General features: G+C 42.7%; 1 protein-coding gene across 1 annotated transcript in view; it reads right to left on the bottom strand.

The window, feature by feature from the left end:
* Positions 1–379: 379 nt before the first annotated feature.
* CNIH3 (cornichon family AMPA receptor auxiliary protein 3) overlaps positions 380–27,199 on the bottom strand; it is a 140,704-nt gene continuing 113,884 nt past the window's right edge. The window contains exons 4-6 of the mRNA XM_049776613.1: positions 11,162–11,274; positions 5,264–5,407; positions 380–445 (exon numbers count right to left, since the gene is read on the bottom strand). Coding sequence (XP_049632570.1) covers positions 418–445; positions 5,264–5,407; positions 11,162–11,274 — 285 coding nt within the window. The 3' untranslated portion in view covers positions 380–417. The remainder of the gene's footprint in view (positions 446–5,263; positions 5,408–11,161; positions 11,275–27,199) is intronic.

Genomic DNA, 27,199 nt, shown 5'->3' with positions numbered 1-27,199 from the left:
CTCCCAGGGACTCAGCTTTGATTTGGGTCCTCTGGTTCTCAGTGGTAATCTTCTAGCTTGCACTGGTCGTGGAGGAGCTTGGGATGAATTTGTAGGGAGTTGTCGAAGGAGGTGGATTCAGGAAGCCACAAGGATCATTCAAAAGAGGGTTCATGTTCCATCAGTGATTTCCTGAACATCACAGTTCAAGAGAGCTTGACAGCCTGAGTATGGGATGGGAAATGCCAAAGACCGTGATACACAAGGTCACAACACATGAGCATAGTCAGCTTGTCACCAGTCAGGACTCTGTTGGGGTCCACCAGCTCTTTTCCACTCTTCTCCTTTCTGCCCTTTCCTTCAATCCCCAGCAGAAGTGAACTTCTCAGCATGGGGCCTCCCTACTGCCAGTCTTGGATGACATGTGTGGTCTTTGAATTAAGAGCTCACCAATGTGTAGATCATGCTAAATGCAAAAAGAAGAAAAAAATAATTAGTGAGGAACTCATAAAGGATTCAGATTCCATGAAGAACTTCCCACAAACCACAACCCTTGTTCTTTGTATCCCTGTCACTGGATGCCTCTTCTCACTACTCCCTTCTGCTTTCCACAACACTTGACCGAGAGTGTGATCCATGAACAGATCATGTGCTTTGGATTAAAATGTGATTACTCTAAGTGCCCATGATTATTCTCATCACAAGAGTTATTAGCATTGCTGTTCCTCTTGCCTGTAATTACAGGGCAGGTTCCCCCTGGGTGGTGGTATACCATATTCCTGATCCCATAGGTTGCTATGTGTTTCTTCCATGGCTGTATCCAGGGGATCCAGATTCTGCATGATCTTGTGTTGGTGCTGGGGAGATGTTCGTCATCATTATTACAGGACTAAAGCATGAACAACAACCCTCTGGACATATAAATGAAATGAATTCTTAAAAAAGGAATTCCCTGGGGCTGGAGAGATAACACAGTGGTAGGGCATTTGCCTTGCATGCAGCCAATTTAGGACAGATGGTGGTTTGAATCGAGGCATCCCATATGGTTCCCCTGAGCCTGCCAGGAATGATTTCTGAGTGCAGAGCCAGGAGTATCCCCTGAGCACTGCTGGGCATAACCCCAAAATAAAAACGAACAAAAAAAGCAATTCTCTGCCCCCCTTGATTTGAACAGAGACCAGACATGCAATATAATGCTTTGTAAGCTTGTGTTCATTGTGTACATTATTTAGAAGGGGGAGTGCCTTATGCATCCTATACTCTTAGAAAGAATCAAAGGCTAATTCTACAAGAAACAACCTGCACCAAAATCTAGTATGCTGCCCATTTGGATGCACAAAAAAAATCATCTTTCATAAGACAGACAGTAAAAAAAAATGATGATCCTCAAAGCTGACCCAAAGGTAAGAAACAAGTATTTTCCATCTAATTTAATTTCCTGCTACCAAGCTCTTATGGGCTCTTGTGAAAGCTAAAATTCCAGCTTTGAGAGCTTAACACAAATGCTTGGCTCATTGGGACCTGAAACTAGAAGACCTAACTTGACAAGGGGGAGTCAAGTTAGAGGACAAGTGGATTATTCAAGATCCCAAAGCTAGAGAGAGTGTGGAGAGGAGTTAGCGCTTAACTCAGGGCCACACACTTACTGCAAAACTTGCCTTTCATCCACCACTTGTCAGTGTTGGTGGGCCTCCTACATATCAGGTAACCATTCTTGGGGTGAACAGAGCAAGTACAGCCCCAATACTCATGCTAAGGGTAAAAGCAGCTAAAGTACAGCAATGCAAAAGGGTTAAGGAGCACTTTGTATTTGCCAGGATTGAATGAAAGAGAGAGGCCTCAGCCAGCAGAAAGAAACACGATGAGTGGGTGAAAGAAGTAAACCCCAGGGTGAGAGAAGTGGAATAATCCAGAGTCATCCAGCAGAGGGATGCAGGGGTGGGGGAGCTCTACTTTACATGGAGAGCCACAGCCTGTTTTACAGCCTGGACTTGAAACTTAGCTTTCTACTCAGTTGACAAAGCTCAAATTGGACTAACCAGTAGTACTAATGCATTAAGTACTGATACCAGTATTAGTATTGATACTAGCACTTGCGTTCATATTCATTTGATTATTAGTCTCCATACCCTGAGACTTACAGGTGTCTCCTGGTCTCCCAGGAAGTCTGAACTGGGTGGAGGAGGTGCTGGGAGACTTTATCAGAGTAGTGGCTTTGAACTGGGAATTTGGACACATGTCCTTACCTCTTGGAGCCCTGCAGAAAGCTCAAACTAAAAGGCCAGCCTCTCTTGACAGAGTTCCTGTCAGAGTTCACGCTCTGTCACTGCACTTAGCTCTGAGATAATCTCCACACACAGTTCCACTGTTCCTTCCATTCCTAGCACTGGCAGAGTGGTCTGGCAATGTGAGCATCATTGGTTTTGTATAAAAGGGGGTGGACTCCTGAGGTGAAAGTATCAGGGTCTTTGGGAGGCTATGCATAGCCCCAAAGGATCCACAGTTTCAGCTAAAAATATGGAACCAAAGGCTGTAGAGATTAACCCAGCAAGTAAGTAACTTGCCTTGATTGTAGCCAACCAGAGTTTGATCTCTGGCACCCCATATGGTACTTTCAATCTACCAGGAGTGAACCCTGAGTGTAGAGCCAGGAGTAACCCCTGAACTCTGCTGTATATGACCCCAAAACATATATATATGTATATACATATATATACCTATATATTGACCTAGATACCATACTAGGTTTCTGGGAACTCTGCTCTCAAGAATGGGCCCCAGGATGTTGGAGGAAGGTTGTTTGGAAAACAGAGTCATTAACGACTGTAGCACAGTGCCAAGATGAACTACAGGACTTACGGACAGATTGTCAAACAGAATGTCTGGAATATAATCAGTTACAGAACAATCACACCCACCTAACTGGCAGGCCACGCTGCCAACACACTCCCACCCCCACCATTCAGCCTCTGCGCCTCCCACAGCTCTGCAGAGTCGCTTTGCTCCCTATCACACACTTCAAGGCCCTGGACTCCAGTACTTATGATAACAAAAGCCAAAAACCAGAGCTGCCAGACTCAAGGGATTCAAACTTGCCTCCTCCCTCCAGCTGGGTTCCTGGCTAAGGGGACTGGAGTCAGGCCAGGTACTGCCTATTGTACTGTCTGGAGAAGAGGAAGTACAGCCTCTGAATCTATGGTGCAATGCTGCTCTCCATGGCCACAGTGAGGCCTGCTTTAACAAAGAAGCCCAGTTGCCTCATTGACCCGTAGGGTGAAGGGGTAAAGCTCATGGGAGAACCTCTCCCAAGACAGGCACCAGCCTGAGTGGGTCCATTGAGACTTGAAATTAGTTGCTGGGCCCCATGAAAATCTCCTGCCAGGCATCTCAGAACTTTAAAGGTTCTAGCATACTATACTCTAGAACCTTCCATAAAGGAAACTATGTGGAGCCTGGACCAAGCCTGGACACCAAGAATGCAATGAATAACTCTGAATCTCCTCCAAGGCTATATATCTCCAAGAAAAACTTTTCTATGTCTTGAAGAACTTCCATGTCCTCGATGGATTGGGGGAGAATTGAGTGGCACTTCCAAGAAGCAGAATACTTGGCCCCAGAAATTCCAAATGGGCAAATCTGATTGTCCAAGAATATGCCTTTTGAAGAAGCATGTTTTCCTCCTGCTCTAGCACCCCTAGTTCAGGTTCAGGATGCCTAAAGTATACTTTAATAAAGACTTTTTAGAGGTTTCCTAAGAGTGGTCTTTGGGATCAGACTTGAGCCAGACTTGACAGCTGTGGCAATATTTGCTATGATTGTGGGGAAATGATCCAAGCCTCAGAATCCATGTCCTTGTTGTTATATAGAGTTGATGATAGTAGTTCATGTGGAAACCTAGCAATAGATGGACAGTTTCTAGCAAAGCCTGGCTTGGTTTTCTTTATCTAATTTATTTTTTTTTCAATTTAGGAACCGTGATTTACAATACTGTCATTGAGGTGATTTCATGCATAGACTATTCCAGCACCAAATCCTCCACCAGAATATGCATCCCATTCACCTTCCTCTCAGTGTGTCCCCCCACCCCCCCATACACACCTTTCCTCTCTCTCCCATGGTAAGTTCAGTTCTATAAATAAGTTCTCATATTCTGTTGACTATTTGTAATTTCCTTACTATGTCTCTTTATATCCTTTACATAATCTTTATTTATTTTGATGTTGTTGGGCTACACCCGGCAGCGCTTAGAGATTACTCCTGGCTTTGCACTCAGAAATTAGTCCTTGAAGGCTTGGGGAACCATATGGAATGCCAGGGATCAAATCTGAGTTGGTGAAGTGCAAGGCAAATGCCCTACATGCTGTGCTATCGCTCCGGCTTTTGTAATATCTTTATAATACACATGAGGGATGTCATTCAGTATCTGTCCCTCTCTTTCTAAACAATTTCATTTAGCATGGTATGTCTCAAGATCCATTGGTAAATTGCATCGTTTTGCCTTACACTGGCTGGTTTTAAATTTTAAATAGTCACTTCTCAGCCTTCTTCAGCTCTCCCTGAACCCAGGGTGACCTTGAGACCTAATACCCCACTCTCCTCTTCCTACCCTGACTACAACTGGCCAGCTTACTTTGGAGACAGTATCCCACCTCTTGGAGATACATATGGCCAGACCTCTCTGGGGGAACCAGGTGAAATGAGCTCAGGAGTCGGAAGGAAGAGACACTTTTAGAACAAGCACTTTCCGGGACATCAAACCATGAGCCTGTTTATAGCTGTCAGCTTAGTTAGAAAGTTTTAAGTAAAGAGGGGGAAATTCAGAAACAGGACGGCAAAGTCAGCATGTTTTACCTAATTAAGATGGTGTTATGCAACATTGGGAGAATTTGAATTTAAGTATTAATGACCTGATATGTCCTTTTGTGAAGCGAGGCAGCCTCTAGGGGTCTCTGTTAGAAAAGTGTAGCAGGCTTACAAATACCTGGGAATGTGAGGCAGAGAACCTGAGCAGAGGGCGCTGCTAGAAGCAGGAAGAAAACAGCTGCACTTCCCAGGACTGCAATGAGGTGTCGCTAGAGTGTGTTGCCATCCGTGGCACTACACACCTATGAGCTGGACCAAAAACCCTGCCCCATATCCTTATCCAAAAGCCCTTCCTTAAATCACCCAGATTGCTAGGCTCACACCTTATGTCTGGGGTTTTACCTTGCAAAGACTGGGAGACCGGCTCCCCAATTTCCTCTGTTTGTTGCAGGAGGCAAGAGGGGCAGGGACAGAAACTTACCAGTAAAGGTAGTAGAAGAAGGAGAGGAGATAAAAGGCCAGCTTACACCAGGCTTCCTTCTGGCAATAGCTCAGGGTGTCCGCGTTCATAACCACTGGCGGATCATAAGCTAGTTCAGAGCTGTCGGCTGGACAGTGAAAATACCTGTGGATGAAGAGGAAGCAGCATTGGTGTGTCTGAAACTCAGAAAGAATATCTGAAATTGTGGGGCTACCCCTTCCAGAGAAAGGTCCTCTCTGAAGGGATTATTGCTAATAGCAGCCTGCCTTTCCCCCCAAATCACAGGCCAGACAGCTAACCAGTGGTTCTACAATTGTCTTCTTATGGCTGAAAACTCCTCAGATACTCAGAAGCACTTTCACTGATGAAATTTTACTTACTTCCAGCTGCTCCAACGGAAGGGAAGATGTGTTGCTTAATATGACCTGAGAGATACCAGAAAGCATCTCATTGTCCAGGGTATAGAGAGAAGTTCAAAGTGTGTATCCACGCTGTTACAGGTACAAGGATAGGTATGAGGCCTGTAGGGTACACTGCCACTTTTACATGCTGCTCTCCACAACTGTACTAGAATCATAGGTTGCCATATTTCCCCATATAATTGTCATCATTACATAATGTGGTTAGCGCCCTGGCTTTAAAGAACATCAGCCTCATTTTGTTTTGTTTTGTTTTGTTTTGTTTTTCATTTTTTTTCATGTTTTGAGTCATACTCAACTGTGCTAAGGGCTCACTCCTGGAAGGGCTCTGGGACCATATGTTGGGCCAGGTGTCAAATCCAGGTCAGTTGTTTGCAAACACCCTGCCCACTGTGTTATCTCTCTGACTCCTCATAAATGTTAAGCTTCATGTAATGTTCATACCCCACCATTTATTTTGCAAAAGAAAAAGATTGGCATAAAATTGGTGATGAATATATTGGGAAATGTACTTTGGGTTAAATATTGCCTTGTACTGAAACATCCTTTAAAATCCCGAATACTCTGAGAGGGACATCATCTTCCCCTGTCATCTAAAGAAGTTGACAGGTACCTGACAGAAGGACCCAGAAAGACAAACTGGCCATCATAGAGTGTGAGCAACTCCAGACAGAGACTTGGGAAGCAACAAAATAGTGATGGAAGATTGGAAGGGCAGAGAGGCCAACACACTATCTCCCAAAGGTCATGACCCCACTCACAAGGAAATGATGGTGGATGAGAGTGTTTTCTGCTTGTTCACTAAAAGAAGAAAATAAGGGGATACTGGATCATTTTTTTCTTGAGAAGGGGGCGGGTAGTGGGCCAAATTTGGGAACTTCTGGACCAAAGCAATCTTTAACTTGTCAACATCACAGTGTTTCCACAAGAATTGGTCTTGCACAAAAAGAAGGGTTGGGGAAAGGGGCTTTAATTATATAGCATGAGGAGCAGGAGCATCAGAAAGGGCTGCTCACATCTTAGGCCAGGCTCTGCTAGCTAGTGATTCCACCATTTCCCTTGGGAAGTGTGGAAGGGGCAAGGCAGGAGGCAAAGTACGACCCTCAGAACTGACTTTTCCAGGACACTGTGATCTTCAAAGCTTCCTCGAGCTGCTGCTTTTGGCAAACCTGGGTCAGTCATATGTGAGGCAAGCACCCTACCTACTTTAATATTGCTCCTGCCCCAAAATAAATCATATTTTGACACATGCTTAAACATCTTTAAATATGCATCATCTAGATGACAACACTTAGGTACTTTATTATGGCAAACATATTCATTATTTCACAGCTCCTGGATATCTGTGTGGTCTTTCTTCCTAACAATCTCCACTCTCATTTCATGCCTTAAACACCATGCAGGAGCCTGGGGCACAGATGAACAGCTCCTGAGGTGCTGGGGCAATCTGAGAATCTCAGTGCTGTGCAGGGCCCAAGAGGCTGGGCTCAGACCAGGAGCTACGAGTGAAGCCTTTGAGGATTGTCCCTGGAACATAGCCATGACAGAGTTGGCACTTCTCTCTTCTTCTCCTCAGAGGTTCTCTCTGACATTAGCTATCATCTGCACTGGCCCATAAAAGGACTCACCAGCCAGATTCATTGGAACCTGTCAGCTCTCCACTCCAAGGCTACTCACCTCTCCTCTTCCTGGAAGTGGATTGCAAACTCTGTTTGTGCTCTGGCCTGGTTCCTCAGTGGCCTCATTAAATGGCCTAGGGACTCCGATGTAAAGAGCCAGAGTGCTCCTCACTGGTGTCCAGGTTGACCTTACCAGGGTCAGTTACTGACCTCTCAGAGCCTCAGCATTCTCTTCAGTAAATAGACCCAAACTGCTCCTGACTTATGGGCTGTCAGAGCTATGGATGATGGGTGGTGCGGGGTGCTAATGATCCATCTGCACTGGAAGGCACTGAAAAATGGCACAGTACTGCTCCTACTAAAGCCCTGAACACAGCCAAGTGACCCAAAATCCAAAATAAAAGGAAGGGCAAATAGGCTGGTCTGAGACCTGTAGTCTGAGGGTGTGAAAGCCCTTTCCAAAAGCAGCACCTTGTCCTATTCATTAGAGTCTGATCAGCCACACAGAGTTTTAGGAACATCTTTGTAGCCATAGTGTCCATAGTATCATCCTCAGACAATACTGGCAGTGGACACTGTGCATGGACCCTGCCTCCATGTCCAGTCTCCTTTTCATGACCATACTAATTCCACAGGATTTGCTTATTTTGATGTGAACAAGCATTTTGTTCAATGTAAGCTTTTTTAACCATTCCACACCTTCCTCATCATAAATAAGTTGAGTTTTCCTGAAAAGCTCCAAAGTATGTATAAATTCTTCTTTTGCTGCCTAACTCTATCAAGCCAGTATGCAAGGCATCCTTTTTAAGCCTGTTCTCCAGTACTTCCAATTAGATATCCTGACCCAATTATCCTATTTTACCATTTAATCATCATCACTGCATAACCATCACACCTTGTTTTTAAATAATACTGTCACTGTCATTTAAAAATAAAAGATTCACATAATGGTGGCATCTTGCTTCCCTTCCTAAACATTAATAAAATCAGAAAATCTGCAATGATACTGCAGTGAGTTGCAGTTAATTGTTTTCTTGCCCCAAATGTCCTCTTGACTATTCAGTTGTTCTTGTGATTTGTGGGAGCAGCACAGATACGAAAGCAGGACATAGAGTAGCTCCCTGGTTCTGCACACCTGGTGAATACGAGCCACACAGTAAAGGGGTGGGACTGAACCCTGGTATTGAACCATGTATTGAACTGGGCAGCTACTGGGGCTTTGTTAGTGCCATTCTCTGTATGGAAAACAGAAAGGGAACCTCATCCAGGATGTTGGTTTGGTTTGGTTTGGTTTGGGTGGACCCCAGCCATGATCAGGGTTTACTCCTGGCTCTGTACTCAGGGATAACTCCTGCAGGGCTTAGGAAACCATATGTATTGTGCTATCTCACCATTCCCATCCTGGATATTTTACAACACAATTGACTTCTATTTGACCTCTCTCAGAGCTTGGATTTGAGTAGCTTACCTAGAGCAGCACTTACTTATGTAACTGAATCCTTTTCTTTCCTCTCGAAAGCTTCAATTTCTTCAGTCCTCCTGTTTTGATCAATTGCACCAAGACCCTTCCAGTCATGGGGCTGAGATGCTCCAATCCCCCACCTCCTATACCCACTTCTTTTGTTTGTTTGTTTGTTTGTTTTTTGTTTGGGGCCACACCTATTGACGCTCAGGGATTACTCCTGGCTATGTGCTCAAAACTCGCTCCTGGTTTGGGGGACCATAAGGGATGCCAGGGATCAAACCCAGGTCCGAACTGGGTCAGCTGCGTGAAAGGCAAATGCCCTATCACTGTGCTATCACTCCAGCCCCACCACTTCTTGATTAAGTTTTGTCTAAGTCACTTCCATCCGTCTTCTCCTATCTGTAACTCAGCTTCCCCTACCCAGCTTCATCCTTCATCTAGAATCCCCCCTCCCCATGGCCTTCTAAGTCCAATTTATCCTAAAAATGTCACCTCCAGCCTATCTTATATACAGATATCAGGATTACCTTCCTGAAAAATCAGGTCAGGCCACATTCTTTTTTCTTCCAAAGCTTCTGTGACCATCTATCTATTCTGAACAGAACAAACCAATTCAAACTTCCTCCTGAAATCATTTCAGGCCCCAATGCCTGAGTCCCAGCTGGCAGCCTATCTCTGGTCACAATGACCAATAGCTGTTTCCCAAATGCCAGAGTAAAACTCTGGGCATTTCCAAATGCTAGTCCCTCAACAGAAATAGGCTTTTCCAGAAATCCAAATGTCGATCTTCCAATCTAAAGTTAATGTTTCTATAATTTACATATACTCTTTGGGTATCCTCTTATGTATTTCCCTCTATTCCTTAGGGTAAAGATGAAATTTTCATCTCATGCAATGAGATGAAACCACAATCTGATTTGTGGTATATGTTACTTATGTTGGCTAAATGAAGGTATCATGGAATAAAGGCTATGTCTCATGGTCAATGAATGGCATTGCCGAAATACTTCATAGACCAAAGCTCCAGGAGTTAAAGAAGGTAGCAATTTTGTCTGCAGTTTTATGCTTTACAACTTCTATAATTACCCTGTTGCTACCAATATGGCGACCATATATAGTCAACACCTAGAACCAATGTGTTAGGCACAGTTTTAGCAGGAACTAAAGTATTTATCTATCCATTCATCTTCCTTTCTTCTATGTTGCTGCTGCAAACAGCAGAAAGTCACATACATGCTTGGTTGTGGTATTCACCACAGTTCTGCAGTTGCAATGCTCGCACATGGGTTCACCAGGGGTTGCAGTCTCAGCCACAGGGCTCACAGATCTCTTTAGCTGTGGTGCACACTCATTAACTGCAGCACTCACGCACACCTAACTGCAGTAGGATGGAAGTCACCTGTAGCAGGATCATAGAAGGAGGCATGAACAGAAGTTCGGATGGGATATAAGGCAAACACCTTAACTTTTGGGCCATCTCTTCAGCCCAAAATACTATTTATTAAAATACGATTTATTAAATTAAATAATACTATTTATTAAAATAGTATTCAGAAGAGATTAGGTAAGTAAAGTGCTTGCCTTGCATGTGGTCAACCCATGTACTATATGATCCCAGGTACCACATATGGTTCTGCCTGAACTCTGCTAGGAGTGATTCCAGAACATAGAGCAAAGAGTAAGCCTTAAGCACTGCAAAATGTGACCCAAAAACTCTGAAAATAATAATGGTAAAATATAATGTATATGCAAAAACTCAAAATTTAGGAATATAAAGGAAACAGTTTAGGGAGGTTAGGGCATCCATTGAGTTGAATATCCATTGCCAGTATCTAGTATCAGAACATCTTTATCATCTGAAATAAAAACTCTGGATCTCGCAGCTGTTTTTCCACATTCTTCCTCCTTTCCAGGCTCTAGTACCACCAATCTGTCTCCACAGAGTTTCCTACTCTGGATGTTAGCCTTAAAGAATCTGTTGTGAACAGCTTCCTGTGTTTACCTTTTTATTCTGCAAAGTCCATCCCTGAGGTTGCCTATCCCAGGATTCCATTGTTTTGTATTATCAAACAATATTCCAATGTAAGGATAGACTACCTTTATTTCTCAGATCATTTCTTGGTAAACATGGGGTAGTTTCTACTTTGGGCTCTCGTGACTAATGCTGTAGCAACATATAGGGGTAGAGGCTGTGGTTAATGGAGCACCCAGAAGGTCATTCTGTCACTAGACTTTCTGCCTAAAATTAGCTCGAGAAGGCCATTCTAGGAGAGGTTCTGCCAAGGGCAGAGAGAGGAAAGCATTAGGTAGCTGACCATTAGGGGAGCACTGTTGGTGGAAGGTAGGCTACCTAAGCAGAAAGGAGGAAGTACAGACTAGTCCCAGGCAGACTTACCTCCAGAAGTGATAGAAAAGCAGGGGAACATTCAGTCCCAGTGTGAGCCATTCTTGTGCACACAGGAACATGATGCAGAAGAGGCTGTGGATGGAATATTCTGGAAGTACCAGCTGAGGAGGGAGAGAGACACAAATTAAGGTGAAGACAGGAAATGACTTTATAGCAGTTGACTCCAAAATGTTGGAGAGACATGGGCCATAGCTTAGGTTACAGAAGCAAATTATTTTTTCTAAAGGACCCTACCACATATCTCAGACACTCCCTGCCCCCATACATGCCCTCTGACCTTTTTTTTTTGGGGGGGGCACTTCCCATAGCCTATCCATTATGGTGTTATATTCTTCCTAGCTCACCACATACACATTCTCTTTTATTATCCTAGTAGCTTCTTGCTCCATTTTCCCTCCTTTCTATTGCCAAAGCCTTCTGCACAATGCCTGAAATGAGTAGAAAGCTAACCCCATGAGAAAGTGGAATGAACTGACCAAGAGGATATGTCTACAGCAGGGCTGGTGAGAATGCTGTGTGGGTTGGGGTCACACATCAAGTTTCTCTTTATGAAATATAAATGCCTTTGGGTTCCATTTTTCACTTTAAGGAGAAGTGGCCCAGAGGAGTAGATACTGAGGGAAACCCATTAAATATAACACAGAGGCATTCACAAAAGAAACACATTTAGTGATAAAGTTGCTTCTTTATTCACAAGTGCCTTGAAGAACAAGTGAGCTACATTAACTCACACCTTCAAGTCTCTGATTTTGACTAGCCCTGGAGCCCAACATATGAGAGACGGTAACCTGCGTAGACCAAAGAGGCACAGCCAGCCCTTCTGAACCTCAGCTTTTTGGCAGATCAGATGGGTTCTGGGATCAAACCGGTATCAGTTGTGGACAAAGCAAATGCTTTAACCCCTTCACTGTTTCTCCAAACCCTCTTCCCATCAGGAGAGAGAGCTACATTCTCAGGGTTGGGCAAGCCAGTCCTAGGAACAATGGCAGTGACTTCTACCAAGCATATCTCTACATTTTTAATCATCCATTTCAGCCACTCATGCTGAGATAATTAACATGTTTAGAGACAGCTATCCTGGGTCTGAATCATCCCTCAAAGCACCATCCCCATCTCCAACTCCAGTGACAAATCTCAGGCTGATTACAGTCTGGATTCCAGGTCCCACTATTAATCACGACTGTTGCGTCCCTCTTTGGGCTTGATTTATAGAGGAAGCTGTAACCTTCTAAGCATGGAGGATCCATCACTGTCACCAGGCTAAGAAAAGTGGCGTAATAAGGGCCAGCTGGCTCGAGAGGTTCCCAGCCATTTTTGGGGAGAGGTGGGGGAGCTGGAGGATCCATCCTGTTTTTTTTTTCGGGTGGCTTCTCCTAATTGCCTCTTACAATCTAAATAGGAACTTGGCCAGTGGGAGAGGTGCCTGCAAGTCACACGGAAAGTGATGGCTTTCACCCATCCTTGCTCTGGTTCCTGACCGCCCACTCCACTGGCTGTCCTGGTATCCCTGAGGGAGCGGTAGAGACTATATAGGGAACACCGTCATCCTAGCCTGGATAAAAGTTAGCCAGGTTACTGGCACAAGACCTGAGCCACGGTCATTCTGCCACCTTCACACATTGCCATCATCTGCCTTGAGGTAAGCCCAAGTAAGCCTGTATTTCTGGGCTCCCAGGTATTGGATGGGCACTGGATGAGCTGCTGTGATCAGAAACAACAGCTAGAGAAAACCAGAACACTTAGCAGCCCAAATAAAGCAATCTGCAGTGCAGTCTTTCTTTCTCCTCTGAGAAAGTGTGTATGTATTGGGGGTAGGGAGGTGGGAGTTACTACATTATTCCAAAACCATATAGGAATATGTCCCAGGGCACTCCATGATGGACACAAAACCAGAGCAAGAAAGAAACAGGGATATTTTAAACATCTGGGATGGAGAAGTGGCCCTTACTGCAGCACACTTTAGTTCATCAGTCTCAGACAGAATGAATAATCATGGGAAAAGCAAAGTTGTGTTTACCAGGCTTACACCTTCCCTGGCAGTCCTTGCAATGCTTCCTGCATCCTTTCCCAAGCCTGGGGCATGCTCATGTGGGAGTTGGGAATTACCAGGTGGATGCAAAATTTAGTCATTTGTGTGGGCAGCTGTACTAGGTGTCTCTGCCACATCTGAGCTGATCTCCCTCTAAGGACCCCTGACTCCACTATATAAAGCACTGATTGCAGTACTGGACAACCCCTCCCGGGGCCCTGAGTCATCTTTTACACCAGAAAACATTGGCTTTATTATCCAAGAAGCTATTGAAGAGTGCCTCTCTCATATCAGACAATACATGGGAACTACTTCATGCAGGCTATTGCATTCCAATATTGTATATGAATGGCTTTGTAAAGTTCCAAATACCAAATACCAAATTGATACAGGTACTGTGGGATTGTTAAAAGGTAGTTTTTAATTCCAATTAGGAGGCTCATGATTGAAGCAAAATTTAGGGGGGATGTTCTGAAGAAACCTGGCACCCTTTAGTTATCTTTCTCTTTTGTTACTGTTTTCTCACTTTCTTTCTTTTTTGGGAGGGAGAAGATGGTATTAGAACATACTCAACTGTGCTCAGGGATTACTTCTGGTTTGATACATAGTACAAGAGATTAAACAGGAGTTAGCCTGTCTGCAAGGCAAGTGCCTTAATCCCTGTATTGTCTCTCTAGCCCTTCTTTCACTGTTCATTCTAAGTAAAACCAGGGTTGATTTGAGCCAAGGGCTAGGTAAATACTGGTTTTATTCCAATGTCCCTCACCATTCCAATTCTCCCTCACCCAGTGCTGGAGTTGATGCCTGCCACCTAGACTTAATAGCCAGGACCTGTCATTGACAATACAGAGACACAACACACTCCCCTCCCACAAGTCCCGTCTGATGCACATAGAGGTCAAAGGTCAGATGATGTTCTTTGTGCGCACACACACACACTAGCAAAACTCACACACTTGTCAAAGATTTCCCCCACTCTTACCATACTTTTTCACCTCTAAGAAGATGGATGTGGACTCAGCGGAAGCCCAGCTATCCTGACTTCTAGCCCAGAACCTCTCCCTTAATTTCCATTTCCTGGAAGACATGTCCATAGCATTTTGAAAACTCACACTCCTCCCAGGAATCAGAAATTCAATTTCCTAATTTTTTAATTTTTGATAACAAAACTCATTTTGACTCTTCTTCTTATTTGCCAACACCTTAAATCTACTTCCTTCCTGCCATAGCTTTTTCACAGACACCTCTATTCATTTTGTCTTTTTATTTCTCCTGCCCCTCCTGGTCTACACTCCTGACCATCCTCCTTAAGTTAGGGGGTGAGAACCTTTCAACATATACATCTGAGTATGGCAGAGCCAGCTCAGTCCTATACCTTTGCTTGCAGTCTTATTTTCTCAGAAATTTTGTGTTCCAAGTTTTTCATTTCCATATATGCATCCTATTTATTAACTAGTCTTAGCCCTCTAATGATTTGTATCTAACTCATGATGTCTCTCTATTGTGAAATATAATATGGAACAAGATCATCATCTGTCTTATTTCACTACTATTGTGGAGGGAGCCAAGGTCAATAAGAAGGGAGTTTTTCTGAGATCCAGAAGGGAAAGGAGATGTTTAGAATTTGAAATAACGGATTATTTCTCCAGGGGCTGGCGAGGTGGCGCTAGAGGTAAGGTGTCTGCCTTGCAAGCGCTAGCCAAGGAAGGATCATGGTTGGATACCTCAGCGTCCCATATGGTCCCCCCAAGCCAGGGGCAATTTCTGAGCACTTAGCCAGCAGTAACCCCTGAGTATCAAACGGGTGTGGCCCGAAAAACCAAAAAAAAAAAAAAAAAGAGAGAGAGAGATTATTTCTCCAAAGAGAAAGGGGATTCTATAGATTAGGGAACAATGGGAAAGTGAGGAAGATGGAGACATCTAAGTGCCTAGTGACAGAGAGCAGTTCCCAGCTCCCATCATGCCCCAGTAATAGGGGGCTTCTCTACAGCTGGGATAAGCTGGTATTAGCCTGCCTGGGAGTGAATATACTAAAAGCCACAACCACCCAAATATCAAGAAGGTACCAGGCTGAATGTAGATTAAAGGGAGCAGCAGCTGTGCAAACTGGTCTCTGGTCAAATCTGAATGAGCCCTGTTGACTCAAACAACAAGCTTTGCTGCTGTGATTACATTGAGCTATAAAAAAAAAGTAGCCCGATATCTCAAAGTGTTATATAAATTCTTACCAGTTACATAACAATCAACTGTGTGATAGTGAGAAAAACAGTTAACCACAGCTGAGCTTTATTTTCCTTATCTATGAAATGCCAACACTGAACACCTACCATCCGGGTTACAGGGAATGACAGCCCAAGCTGACAGTGCTCAGCAGGGTTGGAGCATTCAACAAAGCTGTCACTACTGTGATCAACAGGATAGGAGACCTTCATGTCCTGGCTAATGACCATTCTCAGGCTATTCACAATTGTCCCTCTGTCCCCAAAAGTGACTGAAATGACTCAGAACTAAATAGTTTCCTGATTCTCCATTGCTCTCCATTTACTTCCCCCATACCCTTAACTCCACCTCTCTCTGATAAAACCAAGCTTCCAGCTTCTCCAAGAGCAAAGGGAAAACAAGGGCACCATAAAGGCCTGTCTCTTGAACCACTGGAATTCTTTTCTGTTCCCGTATATCTGTATGTCTGCTCTCAGAACAGAGAACACAGAAGGAAAAGGAAAGGATAGTGTCTTAGATTTGCTTTCCTGGTCCAGATGGAATAAAGGCAGTCCTCTAGAAAGAACAGAGCCAAGGCAATGTTCTCATCAGTTTTCTTATCACTTTTTCTTTTGTCCCTGAATGAATCACCAACTGTACACACGATGGTTCCTGGATGATTTACATGGCAGGGGGAACGGGAATGGAATGAGGATGCTAAGAAACCTAGAGTTTTATGGACTAAGAAGACCATGAAGATCATAGGAAACATATTTCCTAGCCCTGTCATTTTCAGGAAACTCACAATGAAGTGCTTTGCAGGAAAAAGAATCCCTTTTCTCTTTACTGAGGTAAGATAGGGGTAGGTGAAAATGTTCATTGAAATAGCCCTTCTCTATCACTAAAACCAGACAAGAGCCTGCATCAATCTGGAGAGGGTCCAGCAGCACAACCCCACTTCATTCCCCACCTTCCCAGGAAGAACTTCCCAGATCACTTTATTTTCACATTCCTCCAACTGGCATCTAAACTTCTGATAAAAACGTGAAGCAAGAACACCTCCAACAAATAGGATTTGTGGGTGGTCAACTTAAGCAAAGCCTGTTCAAGGGTACCACATGTTAAGTGGTTTGACCTCCTAGATTTTAATCACTGCTTGTCCACTTGTTTTGTTTTCTTTTTGGGGCCATGTCCAGTGATGCACTCAAAATTATTCCTGGAGTTTCTCATGAGACCATATAGGATGCTGGGGATTGAATCTAGGTTGGCTACATTCAAGAGAAAATGCCCTAACCATTGTACTATCTCTCCAGTTCTGCCTGTCCAATATTTTTAAGTAGTAATCCAAAATGGAAGCAACTTAACACAGATCACTGGAGTCCAGAATTGAGATAGTACAGCAGATAGGGCTTGCCTTGAACATAGCCAACCTGGGTTTAATCCTTGACATCCCAGAGAGTCCTCTGAGCCCCACCAAGGGAGACACTACGCACAGATCCAAGAGTAAACACTGAGCACTATTTGTTTGTGCTCCCCCAACTTCTTATTTATCCCACCTGAATGATCAGAACTGCCCACACCTGGAGTGGATAGGGTAGAGGAGTCTGCAGGGGGGAGAGAGAGGGGATAAGAAGGAGAGTTAGAAAGAAGTGTATGAGAGGCATCATCACAGATTCAGCATCAGATTCAGCATTAGCACTTGAGCATCATCAAAGAAGCAGCAGCAGTAACTTCACCAAAGCCAGTTAGGAAGCCTGGACAAAGCAGCTGAAAGGGAGACAGAGACCTAGAGAGCCAGAGAGAGTAGAGAAGTAGCTGCTAGGAAAAGGCTTAGTATAGAGGCCATGTGAGGAGGTGTGCATGGCAGTAGGGACTGTGAAATAAAGCTGGCTGACTCCTGGAACTTCATCTGACTGCCTTGTGAATCTCTCTGCCCTCACCCTGCAACCTTCAGACGACCAGGCCATAGGAGCTGCAGGAGCCAGGGTAAGCCCAGAAAGGCCCCACACCAACTCTAGGACACTTGAATTTATATTAATACAACATCTGGTGTGGTCCCAAAATGTGAAATAGACTTGTTGGTCACTTAGGACTGGGATCTAATTTTCACCAACCCCCAACAGAACTGTGGCCGACTTCCCACAGAACTTTTTTCACACCATCTGCAATAAAAGCAGTATATTGGTCCCCAAATTTCCAGGTACACCCACATGGGACAATATTGCAGTGCCCCATTAGGCCCTGTGCTATGGTCTCTAATCTCTAATAGAGTTGGCTGTGGCAGCTTCTGGGAATGGAAATCAAGCCTCCAGCATCCTTTTAGCTTTGAATTCTACCACATCCCCTGGCCCCTGCAGACCACCCGTGTCCCTCACCCTTGACAACTCCTGCCAGATTCCATAAGACTTGGAATCTCCAAAAACACTTCCTAGACTTGGGGCATGGTCCTAAACCTAGGAGGACCAAAACACTGGATTCCAGCCCTGTCCTGCCCACATATCCCAGGGAGCATTTTAGTCCTTGTTTTCATACAGCTTCAAGATCTACTTGAATTTCAAAAGCCTCTTTGCCGAGTTCTTAGCACACTTGTTAAATTACTGAACTACCTGAGAGCCCACTCAGGGAGGAGGTGAGAATAAAAAGTGAGCTCTCAAATAATGCCAGAGTACTGAAGGAGAAGATTCTCCTATAACTTACTGGCAATTCCGATACATATCAGCACTTGTACCATCCCACTCCTTTTCTTCGTTCTTTTCAGCCAGGGATGATGGGGGCAGGAATCATGTTCAGAATCTAGGGAATGATTAGGCAAAACATTCTGACTGAGAAGAGAGGCATAGAAAGGAATGATTTAGATAGTAAGGTGCTTCCTTGAACACAGCCTATATTGGTTTGATCCCTGACACTGCATCTGGTTCCCTGAGCCCTGCCAGAAGTAATCCCTGAGTGCAGAAGAGCAGGAGTAAGCACTCAGTACCACCGGGTATTACCCAAAAAACAACAGCAAAAGAATGTTCTAGAATAAGGAGAGCAAGGCTAGGAGTTTAAACAAGCTGTCTAGTGCTAAAGAGTCCCCATTTTTTTTCAGTTATGGTGCAAATATTTAGGCTTAAACACTTCCTAGGTGGAGAAGACAGAGTCATCAGCCCATGGTGGGGGGGAAGGGGTTTCACGGGTACTATGGTACTGTGAGCTGGATGCCCAAGCTCAGATACTTGTGGTGCAGAGCAATGATGCACTAGTGGTGGAGCCTTTCATTCTAAATGGGGAAAGGTAAGGAAGAAAAGCTCCTAACAAGAGTCTTTACCTCCCAGCTGAGATTCAGAGGGGGCTTTGCTTTGCAGCAGTTGGAGGCAGAGGGCTGTCCCCACTCTTCATCTGAGTGGCACGCTGTTCTTTCCATCCTGGTAACACATGACCTTCAAATCTCCCTTCAAGGTGACCCTGAGACTGAAAACCCTTCAGTAGCCTCTCCTTAACAAGGAATGGTCATGATGATTGAACCCAGGGGGAAAACCACAGCCTCAGGAGGGGCTGTAAGAGCAACAAGTCAGCTTCTGCCTTTGGTCTTTCCCTCCAGTCCAAGGGGAGAGCTTGGCAGGTGGAAGAAGGCAATTTATCTCCACACTAGATTCACCTTCCATGCCCTTCCCAAATATGCCCCACCCTATATCCCTGTCCCAGTTCCCAGTGAAAGAAAGGAACCCCAACTCTTAGTAGAGAGACAGGGTACCAAAGTCTCAAGGCCACCCCTAACTAAAATTCACAGTAGCTGAGAGTGGTGATTTCCATGGATGTGCTTGTTGGCACATCTTTCATGTAACTGGAAGCCAAGCTATATTTTCAAAGAGAAAGTTGAACTCATTGGGCCATAGATGGAACTTTTACTGGAGAGAGAAAGTAGCCCTGAGTAGCACAGTGATAAGGCGTTTGTCTTGCATGCGGCTGACCCAGGACAGACAGCAGTTCAATCCCTGGCATCTCATATGGTCCCCTGAGCTAGGAGTAACCCCTGAGCACCATTGGGTATGGTCCCCCAAAAAATTAAAAAGAGAGTTTATGGGTCTCAAAGCTTTTTTATATCCCACATATGAGAGGGATCCATCTACCATATGTCTGCTCCCCTCTTCTATCTAACTTTATGCCTCAAATGATATTCTCCAGATCTGTCTATTAACAGCAAGTCACAATTATTTTATTTTTTCCTTATAGCTAAGTAGTATTCTATATTGTATATATTCCACAGTTTCTTTATCCTCCTTCTGTTGTTGGACACTTAAATTGTTTCAGAACAAGGTAATGCTCTAGAATAGTTTATGCTTCCCAGCCCAGGATATTCCAAAGGAGATATAAATGAAAACTGCAAAATGAGGAGACCATAGTGTAAAATCACCTCACACACCATATCTCCAAGCCCAGGTGAACAGAGACTGAATCAGGGTCACACAAGAAATAATCCAAACCAGGCCAGGGTAGTCTGGCAATCTTCTACTTAGTATGGAGCCCCTGCTGCCTGCCAGAACTACCGTTTTTATTGAGTACAGGGACAACTCCTGGGTGGGGGCAGTAAACCCCACCTAAGTTTACAAGTAAGACAATCTCTATTTGGGAATAAATCCAAGTTGTAAACAAACATATAAAGAAACTAGGGATGATTTTTGTTGTGGGGTAAAATAAGGTGTAACCCAACACCACAGCATAAGACTAAGGGAATGACTGGGAAGACAAGTGTGTACCAAAGGAAAAAAAAAAACAAAGTTGGAAGCAGGGCACGGTTAGAAAAAGGTTGAAAAACGCTGGTTTGAGCTTCTAACAGAGCAGCCACAGGACCTGTCCAGTTCATCTCAATGCCCTGTTTCTTTATGAGTAAATGGGAATGAGAATTATATCTACTTCATTGGACTTTTATGAGTATTTAATGAATCAATATGTGTGAAGATCTTAAAATAGCATCAGCAACCCAATAACAATTCATAAGTAATTACTATTATCTATAAGGAGACATTTGACCTGCATGATTCCAACAGTTATTTTTATCCCAAATAACCCATATACTTTGTAAACAGTAATACTCAATTCTCCCTTGAATATTAAACCTATGTATCTTCTTCCCTCTCCAATTTTCTACTACTTGCAACTTTTTTTTTAAATCTCATCTACTAATTCCTATCTCCCAAAACACCATGAGTGCTATGGAATCTGATTATTGAGGGTGTCGATATTGATCTCTCCTAATAAAGCTCCCCTCTCCTAAAGAACATTTTTAGCCCCCAGGTATTTTTTTTTTTGGTTGTTTGGTTGTTTGGTTGGTTGGTTGGTTTGATTTATGGGCCACACCTGGTGATGCTAAGAGCTTACCCTGACCCTGTGCTCAGAAATCACTCCTGGTAGTGCTTGAAGAATCATCTGTATTATCAGAGATTACACTAGGTTGCTCAAGTGCAAGACAAGTATCTTGTCTGCTGTATTATCCCTCCAGTTCCTTTGTCCCTCTAGAATCTCTCCTGTGCCTAGGAAGTGTCTGTGTAGCTGTATGCCTGTGTCTTTGTAGGTCCCCATACAAAGGTTTCATCAGCATGGTGCTCAGCAAACTTATTTCTTATTCAATGAATATGCTAAGAGCCTACTGTGAGGTACAAAACAGTGTGGCAAGGCCTGGGGGCACCAGGATGAATTGGATGAGGATTGTGATGATGGTTCAGGTATTCCTAGGCTGGCACAAAAGACAAAACACGCACCAACAGGTTGCACTATGACTTAGTCAACTAAAGGTAGGGGAATACAACTTGGAAAATCATAGGGCACACATAACTAGCAGCAGCTATGAACAACTTAGAAGTTTAATGGATCATTCCATCAGATATCCAGGCAACCATGGCAGTCTCCTCCTCACTAGGCTCTACCCACTTCCAAACTGCTTTTACCTAAGAGCTGATCAAAGAGATTATTTGAAGTATGAGTTAGACCATGCTACTTTTTCACTCACCTCTCCAGTCTTTCTATTGTGTCTAGAAGGAAATCCAAGGTCTTTCCAATGACCTCTAAAGCCCACATCATCTGGCCTCTCACACACACCCACTTTCTTGGTATCTTGCTCAATTTACATCAGTTGCAATGTTCCTTTGCTGTTCCTCATGGCTACTCCACCACAGAGCCTTGGTCTGTGTTATTTGTTCTCTCTAAATGGAGATCTCTCCCCAGGCACTTCCATCTATTCTGGCTGGCTTTTCATGCTCATTCAGAAACTAGCTACTAAAGGTCACCCCTCAGAGCAAACTTCATTCATGTTCTATCCAATATTACCTTGAAGTGGGAATTAGGAAAGTTGTCCGTGAGTGAATTGTTCCCAGAACTAAACAGGTATGAATGGTTATAAATCATGACGGGAGCAGAACAGATTGGATCAGGTTATTAGAAAAGGAACTAAGAAGCTGCAACATTAAGTAAACCTCCTTTAAGACCTGTAACAAAATGTGCCAACCACTGAATGTATTAACTATTCCCCCAAAGCAATCTATGTATGCCTTATGCAAACTGTGCTCAAGGCGGTCTGTTACGGCAAAAGCCAGGTCTAGTATGCATTTATAATAAACTTGCTATCTGCCTCAGATACTCCAGTGCTCTCAGTTTCTTGGTCAGAGTTCTATAACAACCTCTCCCACTATTTGCTTTAATTTCTGCATGGCACTCATCACCTCTATTTGCAAGTACATCATTCATACATTTTTTTCCAATCAATTACTACCTATTTCTTCACTGGAATGCTCCACAGGACTGCTATTCTCATTCACCATTTGATCACCAATGACTGCAGGTACTTTCATTTTGTATTGAGTGAATGAGTAAATAAATAAATGAGTGATGTAACTCATTTTTTGTCTATAAGAAAATTTAACACCACTTCATAACACTTACAAGAATATAATAAAGGGTCTATTAAACAGTGATTTAACAGGCCTCTGGACCTGAGGTCTGTTTAGTATCTGTTTATCTCATAGCCACAGAGCGCAGACCCAAAACTGATTGGACCCTTAAAGATGTGCACATTAGTGAAAATTCTGACTTGGTTCAACCTCCAAATTCTGTGCTTCCAAGGCACTAAGTTAAACATGGTAGGAAATCCAGAAATTAATAAAACTCAAAGATCAATCCAAGGTAGACTGGGTAGTGGGAGGGGGTAGAGCATAAATAAATTGAACACTATATTGACTCTACAATCTAAACTTGTTTCCTCCCTATGACTTCCTGGGGCTAGCATCCCTGCCAGTTGGCCCTCCTAGTTTTATATTGTGGTCCTTCATTTAGGAGAATTCTACCTGTGCCTACATTGGAATTTCCTGGAAACCCAATTTGGTCACAAATTGAGAACATTGATTTAACACACATAAACTTCTCTGTAGTTAAAGAAGTAACCTCTCCCCACACAATTTAATTCTGTGAATCAGTTCTCCTGTTATGTTGCCTTTGGACCTTTGTTACTACCTCACTGTGTATCTTTAAGATTCACTTATGAGACAGATAATTCTGTAATAAACCCAGAAAAACATCTAGAAGCCTAGAATGTAATGATTATGATTTAAATAATTTAATTTAAATATAAGACTGCAGAAGATAATCTCCTAGATAGTCCATGTTTGATGCCTGACTAATATACCAAAGATGCTATCTCCCTGAAAATCCAAATTCCAGATCAGTGACAAAGGGATATGCAACAACCATGGTGCTAAGAAGACAGGGATTTATTAAGGAGTTTTAGGAAATATTAATTAATAATATTTATTATTAACCTTTTAGACAGGGAAGCCCTAAAAAAAATTAAGTAGTGTGGCAGCTAGAAAATCTGAGAAGTTTAGAAACTTATCATGAAGCCTTCTGGAGTTTTCAAGGTGGTTGCCAAAGCAACCTCAGGGACCAGATCCTGTAAAAGCTATTTTTGAAACACCCAGTTGCTGATCAGAAACACAGAAATGAAACAATCCAGTAATATAAAACACATTGAAAATATCTTTTTTTTAAAAAAAAAAAAAAAAGATCTTTTTCAGAACGTGAAATTATTCCACCTAAGAGGAATATTTTGACCCTTGGAAACAAACAGTTTTCCAAGTGTCAACTTAGAAGTCTATCTATTGCCTTGTGCACAAAATACTGAAATTAAAGACTCCCTTTTCTATGTAAATTGCCTCTCAAATGCAGACTCTAAGTTCCTTCTTCCCTCAACTCTGCCAAGAAATCTCTCATACATGAATGTATACATTCAATAAGCACTTGTTAGGTTATTTATTATTTTACTGTGAGCAAGATATTCTGCTAGGTGATTCAAGAATCGTGATATACTTCTTCTTGCCTTGAGATTACAGTTAGGGGAGCTCAGATAAATTCACACTTAAAATGTATCAATATGATTTTATTTTGTGACCAAAGAGTCTCCAGTCATCGGTTCCAGAAATCATCATACATCAGAATTTGGGGGCAGATCTTGAGGCAAAATATCAGATTACATTATACAATTGTAGAGTCCCCCAAGTGACTGGTTCCCCAAATTGTTGTAGACCATAATTTCTCAGTAGAGTTTTATAAAATGCAGATTTTCAAAGTTTACTGTAGATTTTCCAGAGGTAAAAATTAGGGATCTGTATTTGAAATGCTTCACCTTTGTATAGATGAGCAAGCATTGATCATTTCTTCTAGGCTGTGGTTATTTATTCCCCAAGTTAGGACCCAAAAGAAATATAAATAATGAATGTATTTATGATTGCATGTTTTCTTAGATTTTTTCCAACATTGAATGTAGAAGAATGTGTAGAAGAGGAGAGCCTAAGATTTTGGGGGTGGGTACCTAGGAAACTTTGATTGTTTAGAAAAAAAGAAGTAGGAGTCTGAACCCCTTTTGTCTTGCTTACTTATTGATTAGTAGTATAGGCACCTGAAAGTATTGATTTACAATACTCTTCACAGTAATGTTTCAGGCTTATGGTGTTACTAGACCACATTAACCACCAGAGTGTCAGTATTCCTCCACCACTCTTTCTAGGTCTCCTTCCACCCCAAACCTCACACCCTCAGTAGATCTGCAGTCTTAGGGCAATGATCTGAGGAGAGGGTTGTAATTCATGAAGCCCTTCAGAAATAGGCCACAGACTTACAACAAATGCAGTACTAAAACTGAGTGACAAAGAAGATAATGTCTCAACTAAATAAGATGGAAAAAAATCCAACAGACACAGAAAAATTAGTTTGTGACAGGTAGAATAAATGAAGGTCTCTAGAATTCCCTTCCTTTCTTTTCCTGCATTGCTACTTCAGCCCACAAAATAAGGATCTCTACCAATCACTTCTACATCTTAGGAGAGTATTAAGAGAAAGTTAGTTTTTCTTACTCTGGGGCATGTCTATCCCTAGTCTGCATGCATGAATGCAGTTGTTTTACTCCAAAAATCATGTGGTAGTTTATACAGTCAAGGTCCATAGCCTCCCTCCTCTTCCCTCTCATATCTTCAGATCCACCTCTCTTTCTCCTTTCTTATCTTTTTTCTCCCTCTCCCCATCTCTTCCTCTCTCCCTCTCTGTCTGTCTGTCTCTGTCTCTGTCTCTCTCTCTCTTACTCTCTCTCTTTTTCCTACATGAGTCACACACTGGCTGCTGTTGCAATTCTTAGTCTAATGCAAGAAGAAAACATGAAAAAAGTAAAAATATGAATGAAAACCTATATTTGTGGAATGAGAAAAGGAGCCAAAAGGAGTGAGTACAAAACAAAAGAAATACAAAACAGTGCAAAACAGAAGAAATGGCCGTAGGGATAGCATAGCAGTATGGGGTGAATTGCCTTGTACTTAGCCAACCCGGGACAAACTTGGGTTCAATCCCCAGCATTCCATATGGTTCTCCAAAGTTGCCAGGAAGGATTTCTGAGCCAGGAGTAACCCCTGAGCACCACTGGGTGCTCAGAAACAGAAGAAAAACTCAGAAGGACTTGTGCCAGGATATCAAAAAGGAAAAAGGGATTTAGTTACCACCAAACAATGAAAAGCTCAAAGGGAATGCAAAATGAATGAACTGATCTATTGGACTTGTAATTGTGATAGCACTGGTGGATTACAAGATACTAGTTTCAAAGGTATTAACAGAGCATCTGGTACATGAAGTTTGAGATGTGTAGGAGTGAAAGAGTGCAGACAAAAGAAATATGTGGGTTGGTAGTACCTGAAGGGTTATCAAGGTTGATGAAATTTTTCAGAATAAGGAAAACTAAGAGTGTTTGAAGATGGGGAAAAGACTGGATAACAATGAAAGAGAGCAGAGAAGAAGTAGGTTGGGCATAAACTGAATCAGTGATTCCCTTGATAAGAAATAAAAGTTGGTTGGGGCTAGAGAGATAGTACAGAGCACAAGGTGTTGCTAAATTCAGTCCTTGTTATCACATAGTGCAAGGCCAGGAATAACACCTGAGCATGGCTGGGTACAGCATCTTCCCAAAAAATAAATCAATTGAGGAGTTGGAAAGAAAGATTGTAAGGTAGAGTGAAAAGAAACTAACATCAAAATCCCTAGTGACTTGTGAGTTTAAGTGTAATTGTTATGAGTCATAAAAAGTAATGGGGTCTAAAGAAATTACAAAAAATCAGAAGCAACCCATGAAGCAGTGTTATAGGAGAGGTGATGGGTGATCAGAGACCAGCACCACTGCAGGATATCAGTGATAGGGATCTGAGTGAAACACAATTGTCTCCAGCAGTACCTGATGTTCACTGAAGACAGAGGAATAAACAAGATGGAAAGTCAGGCCAAAAGAATAGGAGTCTTCCTTCTGCTGTGCTTTCCACAATGCTGCATAGAAAGGGTGCTCACTATGTGATGAAAGGCATGGTAGGTAGGCAGTACTACGTCTGATAGCAAGAAGTATTGGCAAATAATGTGGATGCAAACCTCTTGGAAATCTTAGAATGACAGTCTGTTAGGTCTAGGTGGGCTTGAGAACCTGTATTTATAATAAGCTCTTTGGTGATAACAATGCTTCTGACCCATGAAACATTTGCATAACAATATTCAGGATTTACCACCAAAGACTCATCATAGACTCATACCACTCATTGGCCAATTCCACATGAAGGAGAAAGAAAACTTGCTTTTATGAACTTAATGCTAAACTCTCAGTGGTCTACACCTATTGAGGTTCCTATGATGCTCCAAAGTGACACAGAATACCTTCTTTATGTAGATGGAGTGCTGTTTTATCACTGTTGATTTTTTTCCACGTGGGCTTGCTCTCCTAATTATATCTTGTTTGTAATTTTGTTCAAATGAACTTCTCTTCTCAAGATCAGAAAGAAGAGGCATCTACCTGAGGTTGAATATTGCAACAGAAAACACTTAAAGAATTGCCCACATGTAAATCATGGAAAGTCACTGGGCTTTGAAATTTTGAGAAGTGAGTTATATAAATGATAAGTTAAAATATAAAAAAATAAATAAAGCAATACCATATACAATAGCATAAAAAGAGTAAAATACCTGGCAGTAAAACCTTTAAAAAAAGGGGGGAAAAACCACATGCTGAAATCTAGAAGGTATTTCTAAAAAAGACCCAAGAGTTAATACATAGATTAAAGCTTATGAGGCCAACCCAGGTACGATCCCTGATACCACAGATTGGTTTCCCAAACCTTGCCAAGAGTGATCCCTTAGCTCAGAACTAGGTGTAAGTCCTGAGCACTACCAAATGTGGCCCAACGTTTCCCAATAAAACAAAAAGCAAAGGTGAGTGGAATCATGGGAGAAAGAGACAAGGAGACCAGTGGGCT

The sequence above is a fragment of the Suncus etruscus genome, chromosome 7 (genome assembly GCF_024139225.1).
Source record: "Suncus etruscus isolate mSunEtr1 chromosome 7, mSunEtr1.pri.cur, whole genome shotgun sequence".
NCBI classification, from domain to species: domain Eukaryota; kingdom Metazoa; phylum Chordata; class Mammalia; order Eulipotyphla; family Soricidae; genus Suncus; species Suncus etruscus.
This window is presented reverse-complemented; position numbering and strand designations above follow the sequence as displayed.